Source organism: Zosterops lateralis, assembly GCF_965231275.1.
Source record: "Zosterops lateralis genome assembly, chromosome: 12".
Classification (NCBI taxonomy): Eukaryota; Metazoa; Chordata; class Aves; order Passeriformes; family Zosteropidae; genus Zosterops; species Zosterops lateralis.
In genome coordinates, this window is record NC_139772.1 from 5,779,151 (window position 1) to 5,802,044 (window position 22,894).

The following is a 22,894-nucleotide window of genomic DNA, read 5'->3' on the forward strand; positions in this document are numbered from 1 at the left end:
CTCCTCCTGCCAGGGCCCCGTGAGTAACGCTCAGAAGATAAAGCAGGTTAGGCCACATTCAGTCAGACAATTAAGGCTCGGAGGTAACGTGAGATCCTTAGGTGCTCTTACATCCACACTGCTCATCCGGGGTTTGGCTGTGCTCATAACCCCCTTCCATCCCACAGCTTTCCTCACGTCTGGGGGGGCATCTTTGCCGTGTGGGCAAGCGCTGTGCCTGCCCCAGAGATGGACAGACGGACGACAGACAGACAGACAGACAGACGGACGGACGGACGGACGGACAGACAGACAGACAGACAGACAGAAGCCGCGCCCAGGGGTGCAGGGCTCAGAGCTCCCTCCCCGCCTGCATCGCAGCCATCGGCCCTCCATCTCTCTCGAAGCGTCTCTTCTTCTTGCTGCCATGCGAGGTTTTTCCGGCCTGATCCCCGTCCCTTTGCCCCTCCCGGGGCCGTTCCCACCCGCGCCATCCCATTGCTGAGCGGGGAGAAGCTGCCGCTGGGAATTGCCTTGGCTCTCCCCCTCCCTCCCCGCACGGAGCTGCCGGAGCCGCGGGGCCCGACGCCAGCCCTCCTCTGTCATAATGAACCTTTTTAGGTCATGTAAGCCAAGAACCTTGTGTTGCTAAAGACCCCATCAGTTACTCGAAGCAGTTATCGTATTTTACTGTTTGCAGGGAGTGAGCCCCGAGCGTGGCGCTCAGAACAGTTTATCACCAGAAATTAATGAGTTTGTGCCATCTCGCACTTCGAGACGTTAAATCACGGATTTGTTTAAAATTTACTGAAGTTCACAACTTTTAATAAAGGCTGTCTCAAGCTTCACGGTTACACGTCAAAACATCATGTCAGAATCGTGCCCTCCTCACCATTTACTGACGGCTGACTCCAGGAAAGAGATAGCATATAAAATTCCCTTATTTTTTCATGCTGCTACTGCAACTGTTCTCTTCCGTTGAAATAACTTAATGCAGAGCAGAAGGGGGAAAAGCAGCAATAATTTTTTTGAGCTAAAATAGGTACAGTGTGCATATTGCAGGACATTATCAGGATAGCTCAGATACATAACATTAATGTAAGCATTTTATTCTCTGCCCTTAACTAATGCTAGTTTTCTGTTTCTGTAGAGTTTTCAGTTTAGTTTGTGCAAGAGTTTTTACCAGGTTCTCCACTTACCTACTTTGGCTAATTTCAGAGAAAACACCACACTGTATAGCTGAACACGATCACCCAGGTTATAAATGATAAAGTCCACTATAAAGCTTTATAAAAACCTTTATTGCAACTTAAGTCTTTATTTCTTTTAAATGAACAGATTTTTTTTTTTTTTAGCATCAAAATGTCTTCATTGATTTTTACATTTAGGCGAAAGCTGTTCATGAAAATTAGTAAAGTAGGACATGAATGATGGAACAAGCACAGTGCAAATCTGGTGACACCAACCTTTAGCCACGTCTCAGAGTCACTTGCAGCTTTCCAGTCGCACCACTGTGCTGTCTTCCCTTCAGAGAGAGAAATTGCCTCTGGACCATACAATGTTGTTTGCAATATTTCTAGCATTTTATGAACATTATAAGCGAGCAATGAAAGTATCCTGATTGCTAAAAAGCCATCACTTAATTTGGACTCAGAGCAGACAAGAGCAAACTCACACACTCAGGTGTAGCATCGATGCTGCGTCTTCCATATAGTGACTGTCAGGCACTTCCAGGGGAATAAAGTCGAAGCAGCTGCTAAAACCTCACAATTCCTAGAGCTAAAACACAAGCCCCCTTGGATGTGACACAAAAGCAACCAGAACGTGTGTTTAAGCCTGTCTTTTCAAGCCACTTCTAATTTAGCAACAGAAACTTTACAGACAAATGAATAGAGGTTGTGTATTCATGATCTGGGCAGAATGGCCAAATAGGAGACTGTATAGGGAAAAAAATATTTTTTTGTTTTCTCTCCTTCTGCAGCTTTGAAATGCAGCAAGTCCGGTGGATTCAGTAACACTAACACAAAACTGGAAAGTGGAGAGGCAAGTTTCATTAACAGGGAGAATTCTACATAAAATATACTGGAGCTGATGGAGGAAAGGAAGAGACAGCCAAGATGTTCAGCTGCAAGTGGAGTCCAATTTGATGCTCAGCGTGAGTTTAAAGGGAAGATTTTCTCAGCCTTAAAATAAAAGAGCAGTATTGGATGCGTACGGGGCAGAAAACTGTCGTCACAGAAATGGATTGTGCCGGGCTTGGGAAAAGCAAGAGTGGCAAAAGTAGCTCATTTTGCTGTGCTACATTTATAGATGTGCTCATTTGAATGCTCCCAGGAGGACCGGCTCTCAGCGTCCAGACAAAATTATACAGCATCCCACCACGCCGCATCCCGGTGCTAAAACCTCAGCATAAAGGAGATCCACCACAGCTCAGATGGGAATTTTGCCTCAGGATTTTGGGGAGCAGACCTGATTTCCTGCCAGCAGATCTGCTGCTGTCTTTCATTTCTTGTAGGATCAGCCCTCTGACATAAACAAATTGCTAACATCAAGGACCTGATCCTGCTTCCACTGAAATCAATACAAGTTTTGTCGTTGGTTTCAATGGGATCAAGGATTCAATCCCACTGTTTTTGAAGTCAATAGGGTTGGGGTTTTCTCTGAATAAGCAGGGTTGTGTTAATACTGCAGAATGGGCCTAAATTATATTGATTATTTGGATGTAAACCCAAGCATAAAAACAGGATTAGGGGGAAAAAGGCAAATGTATGAGAAAGTGAGTGCAGAGCAGCATCCATTTGTGGCGTGCAGCGGGTCAGCAGGAGCTCAGCTGGAGCAAAAGCTGCAGTGGCACAGCACCAGGGGGCCAAGTCCACTGGAAAATTTTGGGGGGGAAGAGAGGGAAGAAATTCATCCTGGAGATCCTTTTTCATCTGCTCCTTCCAAAGCAAACCTTTGAGTCACTCATCCTTTATTAAAAATAAACAAAACATTGACAGAAGAAATTACTGTCACACAGTAATTGGTTCTGCTTCTTTTCTGCTCCTTCTTTTCCCTCTTCTCTGATACAGGGTTGTTCTGTGTTTCTGTAACAACTACTGGCAAATCAGAATTTATTGTACATATGTTTGTGTTCCACTTAATAAAAAATATACTTATATTTTCAGATAAACTTTGTTAGTAATTCATGAGGTAAGTGACTATTTATGCTAATAAGGGAGAAATATATTCTCAAGCATAATGCATTACATAAATTTGAATGCAAAATGTTCAATTATGAAGTAAATACAGGTAATGCAAACAGTAAATTACATCCAATAAAAATATACAAAGAATGTGTCTTCAAAGAGAGAGAGGCTTTTATTTGCATCTGTGAGTTGTTTAAAGAGAAAAGAATTAATAAATACTGAATTACTCTTATGATGATTTAGCTCATAATTCAGCAATCCATAACGACTCCCAGTAATCAGACTGTTGTTTCATACCCTCCAATATAAGGCAGGACTGTTTCCTCAGCAATTTTATCCCTACCAGATTATCTCGTCTGATTCTATTAATTCTCTCCCATAAATCTGCTAACAGTGATATGTGATTTACTTACCCTGTTAACTGATCTGAAGACTGTTAAAAGGATTTATCTAGCACTGCACCTAGGAGCAGTTTATGCCTTATCACTCTGTTACCCCGAAGAAGTCTTTCTGAAATCAATTTGGCCGGTTTCATAGTTAAATCCAGCGGACAGTGTTTAGTTCTGCACCATAAAATAAGACACTAGATAAACAAAAGGAGCAGTAACTGTACTTAATGTGTTGGTCTCGATACGTGTTTAAGTTATAACGAATTACTCCGTGGGTCCATATAACACAAAAGCTGCACGTTGGCTCCTGCTGGATGTGGTGTGTGGGACAGGCACAGGCGCTCCAGCGGTGCAGGTTCTGCCTCTGCTGCTGGCACCGCTCTGCACAGGCCGACCCCAGAGGCTCTGGAGTTAATGTTTCACGTCCCCCCTGCACGCTCTGTCAGAAAACTCTCCCACAATAAATATACATTAGTTTGGAGACTCACGAACCAGGTCAGCAGCACGCTGGGAGCGAGCAGGGCTCCACGGGTACGTCGTCGAGCGGAGATGCTTGAAAACAAACCGGAGCGAGAGGCTGGGAGAGGGACAGGGGAGTTTTTCCCTGTGCCTGGCTCGGGGCAGGATTGTTACAAACAGTGCTGGGAAAAGGGAGCAGTCTGAGGGAATTGGCCTGCGATAATTGTGGAAAAACTGGAGACTGAATAGCTCTAATTGAAATGAAAGTGTGTGATTGTTATGGAAGAAACACTGTTAATAGAGGACTGTAAATGTTTAGACACCCATTGTGAATAGCCAAATAATAAAGAAAAATACTACTAAATCGAGAATTATATACTGTAGGGAGGAGAATGTTGCTTCTGAAGGTTATCCAAAAATTGCTAATAATCTTTTTTTCTTTGCTGCACTGAACAGTAGAGACATTTTGGTGCAGCAGTTCTGTGTAACAATCACACAAGAACAATATTGTACAACTAATAATTTTACTCTCTGTTCTGGTAGGTCAGAGCTTCAATTAATTTGCAGTACTTGCTTACATTGGTATCAATTAAGAGACGGTCCCCATTAGCTCACACAATTTCATACTCTCTGTCTAGAGTTCAGAGTTTACTCAGGAAATTTACTCATTTGCAAATGTAGCACTTTGAATCTTCACATCCAAACAAACTGTTTAATGGGGCTGGAGCCACATTTCCACAGCCATCTACCACACGGGCTAGGGAAATACTACAACTGTACATTCTGAAATGCAATAACCTTTTCATTTAAAAATATTAGCACACACTTTATGTCTCTCACAGGTAAGCATGTTAAGAGGTATATAGTGCCACATTCATCTTGCTCAAGAAAAAAAAAATATACAGGGATTTTGGCCTATCCTGGGGGGATTTATGCTGTGAGCCTGAAGTTTTGTTGATTCCAACAAAGTGAAGAAATAGGAAAGTCAGCCCGAGCAGTTAACTTGCATTAACTTTGTCATGGATCGCCATCTGTAAGATAAAGCTGCAGATGTGCACGGCTCTGTGTGTGCGGTGTGCTGCAGGACGGTGCACAACTGTATTTGAATTTTGTTGGAAATGTCGGTAGCATTTTTTATCTTTACAGAATTGCCACTGTGATAATTTCTAGATCTAGTTATCTCCCTAAATTCGCAGTATGCCCTACCCCTTTTCAGTTGCCAGGAACAGTACATGCTGTATGACTTTCAGATGTTAGTACTGGCACTCACACTGATAATGGCATAGTCTGAAGATGTTATCCATTCGTAAAGCCGCTCGCCAAGTGCTATTTCCTAAGCAGAGATTCTTTGGCTATTGCAAATGATGACTTTCACAGTCGGTAAAAAATCACCCAGAGCATTGCCCGCACCTACAGAGCGATACCCTGAGCGGGGTTATAAATAGCAAACTCCTGGGGGGGAAGGGACGGGGCTGGGGGAGAAGGGAGGATTTGAAGTACAATGTTCAAGAAGCAGGTTTAATATATGACCAAGTGTCAGAAGTCAGGTTTCTGAGAATTACTTTTCAGATAAACAACTTTATAGCACCGCACTTAATCTTACTTACTAGAGACATCTCATTTATCACGGAATTACAAAGTAACTTTAATTCTATCGATATTCCCATAAAGCCCGGTCGGAAAAATCGAGCCTGGCAGAGCCCCGGAGGCTGCGGGTCTCCCTGGTCTGAGATGGGACACGGTGGGTGCAGCCGGGGCCGGGTGGGACCGCGGTGGCTGCGGGTGGGACACGACGGGGCGGGGGCTGTCTTGTCTTGTCCCGTCCCATCCCGTCCCGTGTTGTCCCGTCCCGTCCCGTCCCGTCCCGCCCGGCGCTCGGCACTGACCTGCGGCCGAGAGATGGCGCTGTCGGGGTTCGAACCGAGGGCTCCGCTCCGCTCCCGCCGCCGCCGCTCCTCGGCCCCCGGCCCGGCCCCAGCCCCCTCCCGGAGGGGAAAAAGGGGGGGCTGGGGTGGGAGGCGAAAGTAAATACAATTAGTTCTAAATGTATTAAATTAATTAGTCCTGGCCGGCACGCCGAGTGGGGCGGGAGGAAAGGGGAGGGGGGTTTGCAAACTTGCGGGGCTCTCGCACCTCCGGGCGGGCGTGGGGGATGGAGAGGGATCGATGCCTCGTCCCCGTCACAAAATAATCAATAAGTGACCGGGGCGCCGCGGGGTGCGGAGCGATGACCCGCGGCCGGCACGGGGGAAGGGCCCGCCCGCAGGTCCCCGGGCCGGGCACGGCGGAGCCCCGCGTTGTCTCCGCGCTGCCTCCGCTCCCTCCCGGGCACCGCCGGCTCCCCGCTCCCTCCCGGTCTCTGCCGGCTCCCCCGGGCTCTGCCGGCTCCCCCGGGCTCTGCCGGCTCCCCCGGGCACCGCGGCCGCCGCTCCCCCTCCCTGGTCCCGCCGCACGGAGCTCCTGGTCCGGTCCTCGGTGCCGGGCCGGGCTCGGGGGCAGCTCCGGGCACTCGGCCCGGGCAGGGCGCTGTCCCGCGGTGCGGAGCGGTGGCCGAGGCGAGGCCGGGCGCGGTGGGGGCGGCCAGGAGGGGGTTAAGCGGGCGCTGACAGTCAGCTGAGCCCTGACTGACAGCCCGCAAAGTTTCCCTGTCGCTAGACTCCCATGCTAATGAGCCCGGGCGGAGAGCGCCCATTGGCCCGGCCCCGGGCCCGTGCCCCGCCTGACGTCACGGCCGCTATAAAACTCCGCAATGCTTTAAACTCTCCTGCCGGATCAAACCTTTAAATATTTTTCATCTTCTTGCTGTAGCTTTGAGGCCGAGTTTGTTTGTTTTTTTTTTTTTTCTCTCTCTCTCTCCTTTTTTTTTTTTTTTTTTTTAAACTCTTATTATTATTGTTATTATTTTGGTTGCGATACAGACTTTGATTTTTTTTTTTTTTTTTTTTTTTGCCTTCGCTCTCTTTCCCTCCTCCCTCCCCCGATGAACCTCTCTCCTCGCTCTGCACTTTGCACGAGAGAGCCCAGAGGAAAGGCACCATGAAGTGTTAAAAATAACAAAACAACAACAACAACAACAACAACAAATCTACTCGCAACAACACCAGCTAACACTTCCAGCTGCGGTTCGCGAGCTGCGAAAGAGAGCGAGAGGAGAGAGAGAGAGAGAGAGAGAAAAGGGAGGGAGAGAGGAAGAAAAAAAAAAAAAAAAAAAAAAAACCCTCTATGCAAAAGGCGAATAGCGAGAGCCCCGCGCTCTGATGCATCAGCGGAGCCTCTGCGAGGGATAACGCGGAGCGGGAGAGGAGCCGCCGGGGCGGACCGGAGCGGAGGCAGAGCAGGAGAGCGGAGCGGAGCTCGCCAAAAATCAAGCTGGCTCACCCGGTGGCGACTCAGAGCAGCCCCCTCGCTCCCGGAGCGCACCCTTTCTGGAGGACTCTCGGCAGCAAAAGGATGGCATCAGAGCTGGCGATGAGCAGCTCCGACCTGCCCACCAGTCCCCTGGCCATGGAATATGTTAATGACTTCGATCTGATGAAGTTTGAAGTGAAAAAGGAGCCGGTGGAGACCGATCGCATTATCAGCCAGTGCGGCCGCCTGATCGCCGGGGGATCGCTCTCCTCCACCCCGATGAGCACGCCCTGCAGCTCCGTGCCCCCGTCCCCCAGCTTCTCGGCGCCCAGCCCCGGCTCCGGCTCCGACCAGAAGACCCACCTGGAAGACTACTACTGGATGACGGGCTACCCGCAGCAGCTCAACCCGGAGGCGCTGGGCTTCAGCCCCGAGGACGCGGTGGAGGCGCTGATCAACAGCAGCCACCACCCGCTGCCCGGCGCCTTCGATGGCTATGCTAGAGGGCAGCAGCTGGCCGCGGCCGCCGGCGGCTCCGTGCCGGCCGAGGAGATGGGCTCGGCGGCCGCCGTGGTGTCGGCGGTGATCGCCGCGGCGGCGGCGCAGGGCGGCGCGCCCCACTACCACCACCACCACCACCACCCGCACCACGGCGGCGGCGGCGGCGGCGGCGGAGGCGGCGGGCACCCCCACGCCGCGGCGCCGGGCAGCGCGCCGCCCTCCTCCGCCTCCTCGGCCGCCGGCTCCGGCTCCGGCTCCGGCTCCGGCGGCTCCGGCGGCGGCGCCGGGGGGCTGCACCACCCGCACCACGGCGGCGGCGGCGGCGGCGGCCTCCACTTCGACGACCGCTTCTCCGACGAGCAGCTGGTGACCATGTCCGTGCGGGAGCTGAACCGGCAGCTGCGGGGCGTCAGCAAGGAAGAGGTGATCCGGCTGAAGCAGAAGAGGAGGACCCTCAAAAACAGGGGCTATGCCCAGTCCTGCCGCTTCAAGAGGGTCCAGCAGCGGCACGTCCTGGAGTCGGAGAAGAACCAGCTGCTGCAGCAAGTGGAGCACCTAAAGCAGGAGATCTCCAGGCTGGTCCGGGAGAGGGACGCCTACAAGGAAAAGTACGAGAAGCTGGTCAGCAATGGCTTCAGAGAAAACGGATCCAGCAGCGACAACCCTTCCTCTCCAGAGTTTTTCATGTGAGTTCCCACAGCCTTGCCACCTTAACTAAAAGTTCTCCGTGTGAGTTGTTGTTGGGGGCTTTGCTAGAGCCACACAACCCCGCTTGCCACCTATTACCTTTTTTTAAGAAAAACAAACAAAAAAAAAAAAACTCAAAACAATTTTAAAACAAAGTTGGTGTTTTTTTTGGGTTAGTTTTTGGTTTTTGTTTTCTTTTTAAGGTGGGCTGGCTCCGTGTTGGCCAACTTAAAGTTCTACATGAGTTGCCTTTCTGTTTATTATTATTATTATTATTATTTTTATTTTTTTTTGTGGGGGCTTGCTGTTGTGTTTTTTTTTTTTTTTTTAATTTGAAAGATCCAACTCGCCACCAACTCAGTTCTTCATATGAAGCTTGCTCTTCTTTGAAACCTGCCATCCACATTATATATATATATTTTTAAGTTCATGAGGTTTTTTTTTCTTTTGAGCTTGCTGTGTCCAAAAAGTCAGATTTTTTTTTGCCATCCTGAGTTCTTCATATGAGATTTGAGCTTTGCAAAAAGAAAAATAAATAAAAAAAATTTAAAAAACTAAACTAAACAAAAAAAAAATACAAAAAAAAAAAAAGCAATGTGAAAATTTTAGACTCCAGCTTGCTGAGTTCCATCAGTTTTTAGCGTTGTTGTGCAAAACTAGAGATATGCCTAGATCAACCTGCCAAAATCAAGCCTGCATCAACCTTCGGTGTGTTCATGTGAGTTTTGGCCTTAATCTGCCAAACGTGAGACTTTAGTCTGCCATTAGAATCCCATACTCATCTCATGCATTACGCTTGCTATTTTGTCTTAGCAACAATGAACTATAACTGTTTCAAAAGACTATGAAAAAGAGACATTATATTAATAAAAAACCCTGCATGCTGGTCATGTATGGTATAATTATTTTTTTTTTTCTTTTGCTTGGAAATGGACTTTTGGAGACTTATTATGGCATGGCATTCATCCTTTTGTTTTATTGCCTCATCACTTTTTTGGGTTGAAAGCAAAAAAGTGCAACCTTTGATCTTCCTCCTCCTCTTCCTCCCATTAAAGTTTGCATCTGCTCTAAAACTGCTTTGAGTTACTCAAAACTTCTGACTTCCTTTTAAATGCACTGAAGCATTCCCTCTCAAAAAACCTGCCAGAATGGATTTTGGTAACCTAATGTGGCAAAAAAAATAATTTAAAAAAAAAAAAAAAAGAACTTTGGAAATATGTTCAAAAACAAAATTCATATCCCACTTGGGGGGGACATTGAAACCATGCTGTTGCCTAAAAACAGTCTAAAATTAATTTTAAGTGATCTGCCCCATTTTTTTTTTTCCTTTTGCGTTTGGTCGTTGTCAAATGTGGAATGCTCTGGGTTCCTAGTATATAATTTAATTCTAGTTTCTGTCATCTGTTAGCCCAGTTAAAATGTATGCTACAGATAAAGGAATGTTATAGATAAATTCGAAAGAGTTAGGTCTGTTTAGATGTAGATTTTTTTTTTTTTAAAGATTGATGCACTAAATTGTTTACTGTCGTGATGTAAAGGGGGGTAGAATTTGCAACGGGACTGTTTTAAAAAGTAGTTTATGCAGCATGTGCTTGCAACTTAAATATAAGTTGGGTATATGTAGTCCTTGCTATACCACTGACTGTATTTGAAAACCAAAGTATTAAAAGGGGGAGGCACCCCTGTTTATATCTATAGGGGTATTTTACATTAAAAATGTATGGGTTGTTTTTGTTTTTGTTTTTTTTTTTCAAAATTGAAGTATTTGGGACTGAATTGCACTAAGATATAACCTGCAAGCATATAATACAAAAACAACAAAAAAAAATTACGAACCTGTTTAGAACGCTAATACAATTTATGCAGTTATAAAGATGGCATTACTGCACAGTTTTAAAATGATGCAGATTTTTTTACAGTTGTATTGTGGTGCAGAACTGGATTTTCTGTAACTTCAAAAATTCCACAGTTTTAAAGGCAATAATCAGTAAATTTTATTTTCAGGGACTGATATCCTGTCTTTTAAGAAAAAAAAAAATGGAAAGTAAATCTTACCACAATAAATATAAAAAAATCTTGTCAGTTACTTTTTTCTTTTACATATTTTGCTGTGCAAAATTGTTTTATATCTTGAGTTACTAACTAACCACGTGTGATGTTCCTATGTGCTTTTCTTTCATTTTCAACTCTATGGTTATATCGAAAGAGAGAATAATCTACAATAATAAACTGCATTTTTTTGATTCCGTACTCAGTTTCTTAGTCTGTAGTTCAAAGTTCCATAACTGCTTCAGCGTGCTGCCTGCCCAAAGGGGCGATGCTGACCCATGAGCTGGACTCAATAATGTGCAGGAGGGGAGAAGGAAAAGGAGGTAGCTTCGTGTAAAAACGGAAAAAATTGTCACCCGCTAGGACTCGAGTTCTCTTTCAGGTAGATGAAAAAAACGTGAGCTTTCAGGTGCTGCTTCTGACTTCTCAGTAGTGCAGTGAGGGCACTTTCAGTGACTCAGATCATCCCACCAAGTTCTAGGAGATCTCAAAGGGGAGGTCTGCTTAAGAACCTGATGACACGATATGGCCCTGTATTTTGATTGTTTTATGATGGAGTGAAGTGAAAGAGAAGAGTTCACATCCTCTTATCATCTGATCCCAGCTAAGCATGCCTGTCTCTAGTAAGAGATGACACTGCATCAGACTTGGCTTGTCACAGAGCCACTTAATGCTAGATTGAAAGATTTCTTACCATTTTGGTCCATACTGCCTCATTTTTTTCTTTTCTTTGCTTTTTTACCCCTCTTTTTTCTTTTGTTTACCCTGTGGAATTTTTTGGGGGTTTTTTTTTGGTTTTGTTTTGTTGTTTTTTCTTTTGCTACAGGCCTTAGAAAGTCCAGAGAGAGCTGATGAGCTGAGAAAAAAAAATCCAAAGGACTTCCTCCAACTTTTGAGAGTTATTTGTTCTAAACAATCAACCCCAAAGGTTAATGTGCTAGAAACATTCAGGTCTCTGAGCCCCTCTTCACTGCAGTTCCCCATGTCAAAGGGCATTTCGACTTTGAAAGGCTCCTCGAATGCTCGACCCAGTTCGTTTAAAGCCACCTTTCCCTGAGAGCCTCCAGTGTCTGTGGGCAGAGTGCTGTCCTGCTCTCTGAATGGGATTATCTGCCCACTGTGGGAGAGGCAGAGGCCTCTCCAAAGGATGCTCCAGCTTCTCCAGGACGGGGGGGTTTAACTCCAGACCCAGGCTTGTAAACCAAACACCTTTTTCTTCTCCTTTGTGTTTTTCCCCCCTGCTGCTGATGCAACTTCTCCCTAGCAGTAAGGTCATCTGTCCCGGGTGCTGGTGGCCCTGAAGGGACAGGACCTGTTACCATCCCTCTGCCCAGCTGGTCCAGCTCCTGTCAAGGGTCGAGCTGCAAGGTCGAGGTGTGGCTCTGAGCCCCCCTGAAGCACCTGCACCCACGATAGCCTGTGTCAGTGGGCCGTGGCTGGTGCTGGAGGTCACTCTGCTCCTGCTGAGGTCCCTTTGGCAGGGATGGACTCCAGCCTCTCTGCTGGTGACAGCAGTGGCTTGGTCTATAGCTGATGCTATGTCTCACCCCTCCCCAGTGCCGGGGCACCAACCTGCCCTTTGGCATCTGACCTGCTGTTGCACCACGGTTTGAGTAATGGTTCAAGCTCCAGATTCTGGTTAATTTGAGTTCCATTTTCTGGTTAATGTGTAATCTGTGGGTAAACTGGTTACTATTGGCTGAGCTGGGAATTATCTCCTCTCATAAAAACAAAGCTGCTTGTTATTTTGTCCCCCACCTTCCCTTCCCTGACTGAGCCTTTACTGATGTCCAGGTGTTTTTGCAGTTAGAAGCTTTGCTCTTGCCCTTGCTGAGAGCAAGGAAGGGAAGGGACAAGACCTGTCATCAGCAGAGCCCCCACTGAAGTGGTGCTGCAGCCCCCAAGGGAGCACTGAACCCCAAGCTGCCTGGAGCAGGACCATTTCTGGTCCAGCCTCATCCTCACACCCCGCTGTCACTTCAGGCTTCCTGCAGGCAAAGTTAGGAGCAGGCAATAGGATTTTAAAAGTACCGTGAATTGACTGAGTAGTGAAGAGTGAGGAGAGCACTGCTGCCTCCCTGAAGTATCTTCTTTCACGGAGGAAAAAACCAAACATCCTATTTGAGTGATTTGAGAGATAAGAGAAAACCTTCCTAGAAACAGGCTTCCTAGAATAGGGTGACAAAGGGAAAATTCCCATCACACCCCCAATCTGAGAGGAGAAAAAAGCTTTCTTCCAGTTTGGCATTGTGATGACAATCTTGCTTTGCAAATTTAAAAAAAAAAAAAAAAAAAAAAAAAAAAGGCAATAATTCAGCCTTCCTTAGGCTGCACTTGAATTTCAGCCTGAAACATGCCAACTGGCCAACTGAAGGGGAAAAAAAAAATAGGTACACATTTTAATATTCACTAAAGCAAAGTGAGTATTGGGGTTCTCTGTATGAGTCATTGCAGGGGAGCGCCCACCTTTGCCGCAGGACTCCTTGCTGAGGACTAATTGGAACCGCTCTGCTCTGAATAACCTACATTCATTAATCACCCCTTGCTTGACTCTGGCCTCAATCCTGCTCCCATTGAACTTGGAGGTGCAATCCCTGGGGATTTCAAAGGGGAGCAGGATCCCACTGTTCTCCCACAGGTAAAATGTGGGTGGAATGCTGCCTGAGCCAGGCAATTGGGTGTCCAGAGGCGTCCGTGGTCTTAATCTGCCCATCACTAACAACATCCTATTTTTCCCCATAGTCCTATAGTGCCTTCCCATTTATTAACTACATTACAAAGAACTTTCATGTGACTGGTGCTGGGAGATACGTGCATGGACAGCAGCCCTTTGCTGGCTGGGAAATGGTGTGCACTGAGGCTCAGCCCCCTCCTCCCTCCCCAGCCCAACTTGCCCCTAAGTGTTTTTTTATTTCCACCCCCAAAAATGAAACACAACCTTCTCCTGCCCAGCCTCCAGGCTTCTGCTGAACAGAGGCCGAGAGTATTTTTTTGGTTTTGTTACAGCATTTCCCCTGCTTGAAAAAATGTCATCCTGGACTGAATCCTAAAAAAAAGACAGGAGAAGGCAGGGAAATATCTCAGTCACACCAGTGCATATTTATTTCCTGAACTATTTCTCCCTAGGCATGTGGTGAGAAGTGCCCATTTGCAAACTGAGTGGGGAGAGCTTCTATTTATTAGAAAGTCTTCTTCACCCTTTTAAAACAAAAACGCCAGCGCTGAATCAAAATGTCACCTGAAAACTCCCCCCACGCGAAACATGGCAGCAAATTTTTAGTTTAAAAAATGAACTTTCCCAGCTCTTTTTTTCTTGTCCCTTCCGAAAGCTTTTGTGCAGCTGTTTCCTCCCCCTCCGTCTGCGTAGTGTATAGGAAGTTCTTGATCTAGAATCATTCATAATTTTAATACCAATTTCTATTTGACATAATATACTAATATCAGATAGAGAGTGTAGCTGCTTCCTGGATTTAGGGAGGAAATGATGCATATATCAGAATTATCTGCTCAGATGCCAGAACTACATTGGTGTCATTTCAGCATGTGCTGTGTTGAAAGGAAATCCTCTATATTTATTACTCCGATCATCAGAGGAGCTAAATGGACCCACTGTTTCTGACACCTGTTCAGATGGCTGAATTTAAAATTTCACGCAGAAAAAAAAAAAAAAAGTCCTACATACTCCAATGTTAGGAATTAAGGGTTTTTTAATACACTTTTTTTCCTCCCTCTTTCTGAATCGCTGTGCTGTGAGCGGCTGCCGTGAGGCTTGGGCATTCCGGGGGTAGCCATGGAGAGTGGGATAGATTTTGTTTGCTCAGCTCCAACAAAAACCAATCCTGCTTGTACACACACACACACACTGCCTGTAACCAAATGCTTCAGATCTCTGTTTTAAGTGCAGGTCTCGGTATGAGTAACATGATGTAGCACACCCCAGAACGTGGCAGAGGTGAGCGGCCAAGAAAGAACTCGCCTTTTCAGGCGGGAGAGTAGCACTGAACCACTTCATAATTTTAAGGCTCCTCTAATGAATTTTTTTGGGCACAGCAGGTACAAAATCAATAGATTAAAATACTGTACACTCTTGCTGCATCTAATTCCTGACTGCCTGAAATTGCGGGGGAGGACTGGGAATAACATTTGTCACTCTGAGGGCTGAGTGCATTCAGATTTGTGAGCTCTAAGCCAACACAATGCAAAAATAGTCCAGGATGTGACTTAACTTTTCAAGTGAAAAGCAAAAGGCCAGGGATCTGCGAGGCTGTAGTTGGCAGACAGGCAGCTCCATCCCGAGCTATCTATCACCGTATCGGCTTGACCCGGCACAGTGTGACAACATCTCTGTGCCCTTGATGCACGCTGCCTGTATTTCAGCACTCTCTGAAATGATCATTTTCGTTCACTATCGCTGCACCCGCTTTTTTTCCCTCCAAATTCTGGCTTTTAAAAACTGTGTCACTTCCAACACACAGTGAAGTGTGCAGGCCTGTAATCGTGGTGCAGTGAGTGACGAGGACAGAACTTGCCCTGCCTCTCTCCTTGCTTGTTTTGAAGCCCTGTGGACTTCGTGACATAATTTTCTTTTTTTTTTTTTTTTTTTTAATTAATAAATGTCATTGTTCTTTAGTGCATCTCAATACGACATCTTACATGGAATGAATCAAAGCGATTCCTAGACTGCTACAAGTGGAGTTTCTCTTCCATGCAGAAAAAAAAAAAAAAAATCCCCAGTAAATAACAAATAGAGCAGTGTCCTCAAGTTTCCAGTGGGGGTAGAGGGTGGAGTGTCCCTGGGTGCTGCTCTCAATTGTTAATTTATAAAGAGCCACAGTCGGGAGCAGTGCTGCCCCAGCTTGTCCTGATACAGCAGACGTGCCGATGGCTGTGGATGGAGGCGTTGAGCCTCAGCGCCCTGTTCCAGCCAAGGCTCTGGCGTCTCCCTGACCCTCCTCACTCCGTGGGGTCTGCCTTAAATCTGGGTGTCCCTGAAAGGCTGCGGAGTGTGGGGACAGCGGGGCCAGTGCCCACACACCTTTACCTGCCTGCCAGCCCGGCACCTGCCTCGGCCGGGGAGCAGCAGCACTGGGGAGGGTTCTGCAGGGATTTTCACATCCCTGCTTCCAGCAGCTCCTGAATGCCCCGGGCCGGGGCTGTCTGTGAGGGGATAAGGCCCCTCCTCGTCCCTCAGGGCACTGCGGCCGGCGGGGCCCCTCAGGGGCTGCCCTGAGCCCGGCCCGGCCCGGCCGCCACGTCCAGGGGCTCAGCTGGGCACAGCCCCGGCCAGGGACAGCTCTGAACCCGCCACAGCCCCGGCCAGGGACAGCTCTGAGCCCGGGCACAGCCCCGGCCGGGGACAGCTCTGAGCCGGGCACAGCCCCGGCCGGGGACAGCTCTGACCCCGCCACAGCCCCGGCCGGGGACAGCTCTGAGCCGGGCCCGGCCGGGGACAGCTCTGACCCCGCCACAGCCCCGGCCGGGGACAGCTCTGAGCCGGGCACAGCCCCGGCCGGGGACAGCTCTGACCCCGCCACAGCCCCGGCCGGGGACAGCTCTGACACCGGGCCCGGCCCCGGCCGGGGACAGCTCTGAACCCGCCACAGCCCCGGCCGGGGACAGCTCTGACACCGGGCCCGGCCCCGGCCGGGGACAGCTCTGAACCCGCCACAGCCCCGGCCGGGCACGGCTCTGAGCCGGGCACAGCCCCTGTCCCCGGCACAGCCCCAGATCCCCGGCACAGCCCCACATCCCCGGCACAGCCCCAGATCCCGGGTACAGCCCCCGGCCGGGCACAGCTCTGAGCCCGGGTACAGCCCCAGATCCCGGGCACAAGCCCCGGCCTCGGTACAGCTCTGTCCCCGGGCACAGCCCCTGTCTCCAGTATAACCCCAGATCCCGGGCACAGCCCCCGGCCAGGCACAGCTCTGTCCCCCGGCAGAGCCCCTGTCCCTCGGCAGAGCCCCTGTCCCCCGGCAGAGCCCCTGTCCCCGGTAAATCCATGTCCCCGGTCCAGTGCCTGTCCCCGGCCCATTCCCGGCCCGAGGGCAGCCGAGGCCGCCCAGCCGCGGGTCCCAGCTCAGGCGGGTGCGGGAACAGGCCCCGCCGCCCGGGAGGGCCGGGAAGGTGAGGACCGCACCCGCTGTTTGTTTGTTTCTTGTTTGTTTCTCTCTGAATCCCATCCCTGCAACAAAAGGGGAGTCTAGGCGGAACTGTGGATCCGTCTGGCCGCGCATCCAGAGCAGAGCTCCGGTTGTCACCCGGCGGCTCCCGCGGGCCGCCCGGCCCTAGGTATGTCCACAGACACCTCCCTCGGCTTTGGACACAGTGTTTCCAATTTTCTTCTTTTCTTTTCTTTTCTTTTCTTTTCTTTTCTTTTCTTTTCTTTTCTTTTCTTTTCTTTTCTTTTCTTTTCTTTTCTTTTCTTTTCTTTTCTTTTCTTTTCTTTTCTTTTCTTTTCTTTTCTTTTCTTTTCTTTTCTTTTCTTTTCTTTTCTTTTCCCTTTCCCTTTCCCTTTCCCTTTCCCTTTCCCTTTCCCTTTCCCTTTCCCTTTCCCTTTCCTTTCCTTTCCTTTCCTTTCCTTTCCTTTCCCCATTTTTCCTTTTTTCCTTTTTTCTTTTTCTTTTTCTTTTTCTTTTTCTTTTTCTTTTTCTTTTTCTTTTTCTTTTTCTTTTTCTTTTTCTTTTTTTCTTTTTCTTTTTTTCTTTTCATTTTCTTTCCCTTTTCCCTTTCCCTTTTCACTTTCCCTTTTCCCTTTCCCTTTTCACTTTTCCTTTTCCCTTCCCTTCTCTTCCCATTTTTCCTTTTCCTTTTTCCTCTCCCTTTTTCCTTTTCCTTTTAATTTTTCTTTCTCATTTTTTTTCTCTCTTATTTTTCTTTCTTTTTTCTATTTCTTCTTCTTTTTTTTTTTTTTTCTTTTCTTGAATTTTTTCCCCTTTTCCTTCTTTTCTTTTTCCTTCGTACCTGTGCACGCACAGAGACAAATCTAAACCCAACGGCAATCAAAGGGAGCTTTTTAAATGACTTTTTGGATCAGGCCTCGAGTTCTCTGCAGGGAGCAAGAATCGGAGCAGGCAGGATTTACATTTCATGGCTTCTAAAGAATCTGAAGTACGGGGAACGGCGTTTGCCGAGGCCGAGTTTCACAAGTCTGTGTGGATGTGCCTCGGAATGTGTATATGATTAAGCTTAAAGACCTCTTCTGTAAGAAAGCAGGCAGATTCCCTTTCCTGCAGCCTGAGCCCTGCTTCTCCAATTTTGAAACAAAACTTCTTGCCAAGGCCCTGGCAGTGGGATGTCACTGCTGAAGGGGATGGAATCGGGGTGTTGGAATTCTCTTCCAAAGCTGAGGTGTCTGCACTGCAAACAGCCCCTGCTCCCCCAAGCACTGAGAGCTGTGACAATAAAAATGAGCCCAAAATTGAACCAAAGAGGAAACCTAGTATTTTTTTTTTTCCTTTCCCATCCCTTCCCCCCAACTTAACTGCTTCCAAACTCCCTGATTAAAGCATTTTAATATGTAGGAAGAGCTGCTGGAGTCTGCAATGCGATTCAGTGTTCTGTGGTGTGGGATGAACAGATTTTCCTTTCCATAGGGTTTCCTCCTGCAAAGTCATTGTAGAGGAGGGAATTCTGTAAGATTAAATCTGGTTAAAATACTATATTCATGTCACACCAGATACGGTCTCCAGACTGTGCACAGTCTTTCAGCTTCCTTTATTGTGAAATCCTTTTAAAATAGCACAGTATAGTGTAGAGAACTTATTGAAGTATAACTGTCTTACACCAACTCTGTCAGATAAAATGAAGGAAAGTGATCAGACTTCTTAAATTAATAAATCTGCTTAGTGTCTCTGGTTGCCTTCACACTCTCTTACTGTCTTTCACTCTTTCCTTATTAATAAACTGATAGTTAAATAAAGCTGCTAAGAGAAGCAATGCACCTTGTCGGTGGAAAAGGGTTGGTGCCTCCTGTTCCAGGTCTGCTGTTCTGGGAATGGGTTTGGGTTTAGGGCAGGGATGGCCCCAGCAAAGGCTAAAAGCAGGCTGACCACATCAGTTTCTAGATGCTCCTCAGGTGTGAGGCTTGAGTACCTGTTCCTCTCAACCCCCTGCATTAATAGCAGGATGAATTAACCGATTGGCATGAAAGGAGAGGTCGTCCTGAAGAAAATGACACCAAAGGTCCAAAGGAGTCATTTGCTTTTAGAGATCCTGGGCCAGGTGCCAAGTATTGCATTTATGGAAGCATCGTCCCCTTTCTCAAAAAAAAAAAAAAAAAAAAAAAAAAAAAAAAAAAAAAAAAAAAAAAAAAAAAAATTACAAAACCAAACTCCAAACCTGAAAGAAAAAAATATGAACCAAAGCAAAAAGGCAACACCTCTTTCAGTGGCATTTGGAGTCCTTTCAAAGAGAGGGTTCTTTCCAGTGGGGACCTTTGGGTGAGATGTAGGACAGGGATCATTCATTTGTCTCTAAATATGCCTCCCACTTTTGTTTTCAGAGCTGCAGAGCAAATCTGGAATCAAAATGCTGGAAAAGTGCCTTTAGTTTGTCTTGCCTTTTTTTTTTTTTTAATTCAAGTCCATCGGCCGTGTGGTTTATTCTTGCTCTGATTATGCTGCACGGTTACAATAAATGCATGGAGCTGGAGCATTCCTGCAGGCACTTCATAGGAAATATATGTGTATGTCTGTGCATGCACACTCAGGGAGAGAAAGCTGATTGTAAGGGACACAACGAAATATCCATATTTAAGAAATGTGGATTGACTCGCTGACTTATCTCACTTATTGTACAAAGATTCACTCTATGTTGAATTTTTTTTAAATTAGATTTTAAATATGTGTTGACAGGATGAATTTGTACAGTGTGAGTAACTGCAGGGGGAAATGACAGCTCTGCTTTTGTTATTAAACTACTGTCTTGAAAATAATGGAGTGTGTACAAAAATTGATTATTATTTTGCCAATTACATTAGTGCAGCTAATAAAAATCATTAAGAAAGAAATACAGAAAGCTGCACATTTTCAGATCTGAGAAACTGATATTCATTGGTGAGGCAAAAAATACGTGTTTTTAAGGTAATTTGCCAGTAAGAATCTCCTGTTACTAATGTGAAGTAAATACTAGATGTGTGAGCTAGAAATGTTTCACTTCAAACTGCGTTCAATTCTTCTTCACTCAGACAGAGTTAATAAACAGTACAAGAGACTTTCTAAATTTAATTTAGGATTTGCATATAAAAGGTCCTATTCTGTACCATAGTGGCACAACAGACAGGCTTTACGACGTTAAATATTCCTTTTAATAATAGTTTATTTTAATATATTTACTAAATTAGGTACCCGAGAGAATCATCTACAACGGTGATGTGAAAATCCCTGTTACCTGAGGTCAAAAATAAAAGGTATGTTTTCCTTTTCATTAGCAATTTGCCATATTTCAGCAGGGGTGGTAATTTCACTGCTTTGTTTTCTGCTGCTAAGATGGTGCTTTTTGCTCAGCCCTGGGGAGCCGGTGACAGGCTGTGGTGCAGTTTCCTGGGCTTTGGGGTGAGGCTGATTTCAGGTGCCTACAAGAACCACTTGCAGTGATGGGGCTTTGTACTTTTGTCAGCCAGGCAGCTCTCCCGTGTCCCACACCTCATATATAATCCTTTGCAAATGTTTTCTTTCTTTTTCTTCAAATGCTGGCGTTCAGACATCAGCTACGGGGATTAAGGATGGGTCTTCTGAAGATCTCCCTCAGATCTTGATGAAAATCAGGAGTCTGTGTTAGATGACTTCAGTGCTTACAAATTACAATAGAGTTTAATTCACAGCACTGTTTTCCTCTGGAAATTCATGTTCATTCAATCTGTCAACATTGACTAAAAAATATGCCGCTAATGAAAATGTGGGAATTAAAACTTTCAATCCCTTCCCCTGCTAGACTCAAACAGGCACTTTATTTTTTTTCTCCGTGGAATCTGACATTTATTGACCTTGACTATAAAAATACTAAGTGGGTTAAATGAGCACCAAGGTTGCAATGACAGATTCCTGTGTGAATTTTTTTTTATGAAACCTCCTATTTTAGTTAAGAACACAGCCTGCCACACAGCCTGCCACGCTTTGATCAACGGTTAAGTGCTGTTAGAGGCAGCTGAATTTTATTAGCTCATGGAATTAAGCTTGTTTAAATAGTAGATTTATTTTTTACCTTTTAAAATAAATGCAAATAATAAATTAAAATAATAGATTTGTTTGTTAATTTTGAAAATAAATTTGAGTCACAGATTTATTATTTAAAATTTAGGTGAGGATGGGGAGGATGTAACTGGTGCTCTAACCTGTACATTAAATGGAACTGAGAGGAGTTTTTGATGGTGTATGGGCTGTAGGAATAGGTTTTTCAAGGAGCACTACAGGACCTTCATTTTAAAGCCTGATGCTCCTCTTACTTCTCTGAGGAGCATCCTGGATAGGGTTTTGCCTGCATTGCCTTTTTTTTTTTCTGTTCTTCACCACTGTAAATGAGAGAGAAACCAGACCACTTGTTTTTCTTGTGAAAACTTAGAGTACAATATGCTTTTTTTTTTTTTTTTTTTTTTTTTTTTTTTTTTTTTTTGCAAGAATAGGGCCAAGTTGCTATCAGCTGAAGTAAATACATGAGGTGTGTATTTTAATTACAAAGGTGAGCTCATGTTTCAGCAACTTGCTCCAAGGGAAACATTTCTAATTTCAATAATTCTATAGAAAAATCTGCCATGTTTCCTGTAATTCACATATGTGACTATTAGATTTATATAAATTAGTGATATTTATTCTTTTTATCCATATAATAAAAAAGGAAATCTTTTTCCCTTATTGACACTTATGATCTCAAGACTTGCTTAGCCTGCTGTTCTCTAGGACAATTCCTTGTGTGTTCCTTTAGTATTCTGTGGTTATATTTTCACATATTATAGACAAAAAAAAAAACAAAAAAAAAAACCAAAAAAAACCCCCAAAACAACAACAACAAAACAACCAGCAGTAAAATCTGTTAGTTTTAAGCAAATAACTCTTGGGTCTTGGAAGAGTTAACAAACTTTTACGGCAAGGTTCAGGCAGTTCTGACCCCTATGGTAATATTTCATCTAAGGTTACTGTTGGGAGAGAAATCAAATTTCAGCTGTGAACATGATTGACAGGTGAAAGCAAGAGAGAGAAAGACATCTGGTCAGATGGGGAATTTGGGCAGGAGAAGGACAATTCAGGGAAGTGTCTCTGTGATATCAGGAATAATAAGCTTAGATATGAAAACTCCTATCCTCCACACTGTCTGGAGGAGAGCTCACTTGATATTCATGGAGGTGGCTTGGTTGGGGGAATTTAAGACTCTACATTTATAGCAGTGGACAGTAGTCTCCATGGCCTGACTTACTAACTTGGCTCCTTTGAAAGAATTATGTTATTTCTGGCAAACTTTTAGGATTTCAAGGCCATTTATTTAATGACTGTGACTGGAGTATTTGGTGGTTGCTGGTTGAGAGGTTCTCACCACCATGTCCCTGGCAGGTCAGGCAGCAGCAGGGGTGGTGGGGGCCAGTGCTGGTGTCACTCCATGTCCTCCCACTTCTGAGAGCTTTCAGAGTAAGCACTGCAGGATGAATTTTGTGTTTAAAATATACACTGTTATACCAGCAACAAAATTAGTTTCTACCCCATAAAATACCACGAAGGGCTCATTGTGGTGTTTTACAAAGCAACTGTAATTTTCCAGGGGCTGTGTTTTGTCTTATCCAGCTTCCAGCTCCCAGCACCACCAGCTAAGGTCCCTTACAACACATGCATAACCCCAGGTGTATTTCACTGTCCTTCAGTGTATTTTATTTGGTGCAGAAGAGCTTTTCCATCCTCCAATGTCATGGAACCAACAGGAATAAAATATCACTCTATTTCCTGATCAGAATGATGATGCTGGAAAGTAGAATTTGCTTCTGACATAAAAAATACAGCCAGGTTTTTTTTCTTAAAAAACGCAAGAAAAAAATCTGTTGTTTTTTATTGCTGTGTATAACAATGTTTCAGTTTTCAAAGAGGCTCTGAAGGACTTTTTTTAAGAGCTCCAAGGGCAGGATGAGGCAATGATGGACCCTGGGATCTAAACTGCATCCTACCTACATCCCAGGTGAGAGGAGAGATCTTGGCTGGGCTTCTGGCCCCACTGAAGCCTTTGGTAAAATCTCCCTTAAATTCCTGGGCCCTGCACTTCCACCACAATGGAATATCTACAGGGAGGTTGTACTAATAAAAAGCAAAATCTGAACTC

The 22,894-nt window shown here is 45.8% G+C and overlaps 1 protein-coding gene across 2 annotated transcripts in view; it reads left to right on the forward strand.

Annotated features, from left to right (window-relative positions):
* Nucleotides 1-6,485: 6,485 nt before the first annotated feature.
* MAF (MAF bZIP transcription factor) overlaps nt 6,486-22,894 on the forward strand; it is a 63,630-nt gene continuing 47,221 nt past the window's right edge. The window contains exons 1-3 of one of the 2 annotated variants that reach the window (XM_083870242.1): nt 6,486-8,550; nt 19,941-20,006; nt 20,300-20,317. In XM_083870242.1, the coding sequence (XP_083726368.1) occupies nt 7,466-8,550; nt 19,941-19,974 (1,119 nt within the window). In that variant the 5' untranslated portion in view covers nt 6,486-7,465 and the 3' untranslated portion in view covers nt 19,975-20,006; nt 20,300-20,317. Of the gene's footprint in view, nt 8,551-19,940; nt 20,007-20,299; nt 20,318-22,894 lie in introns of those variants that run through there. The other variant, XM_083870241.1, reaches the window with a different exon arrangement.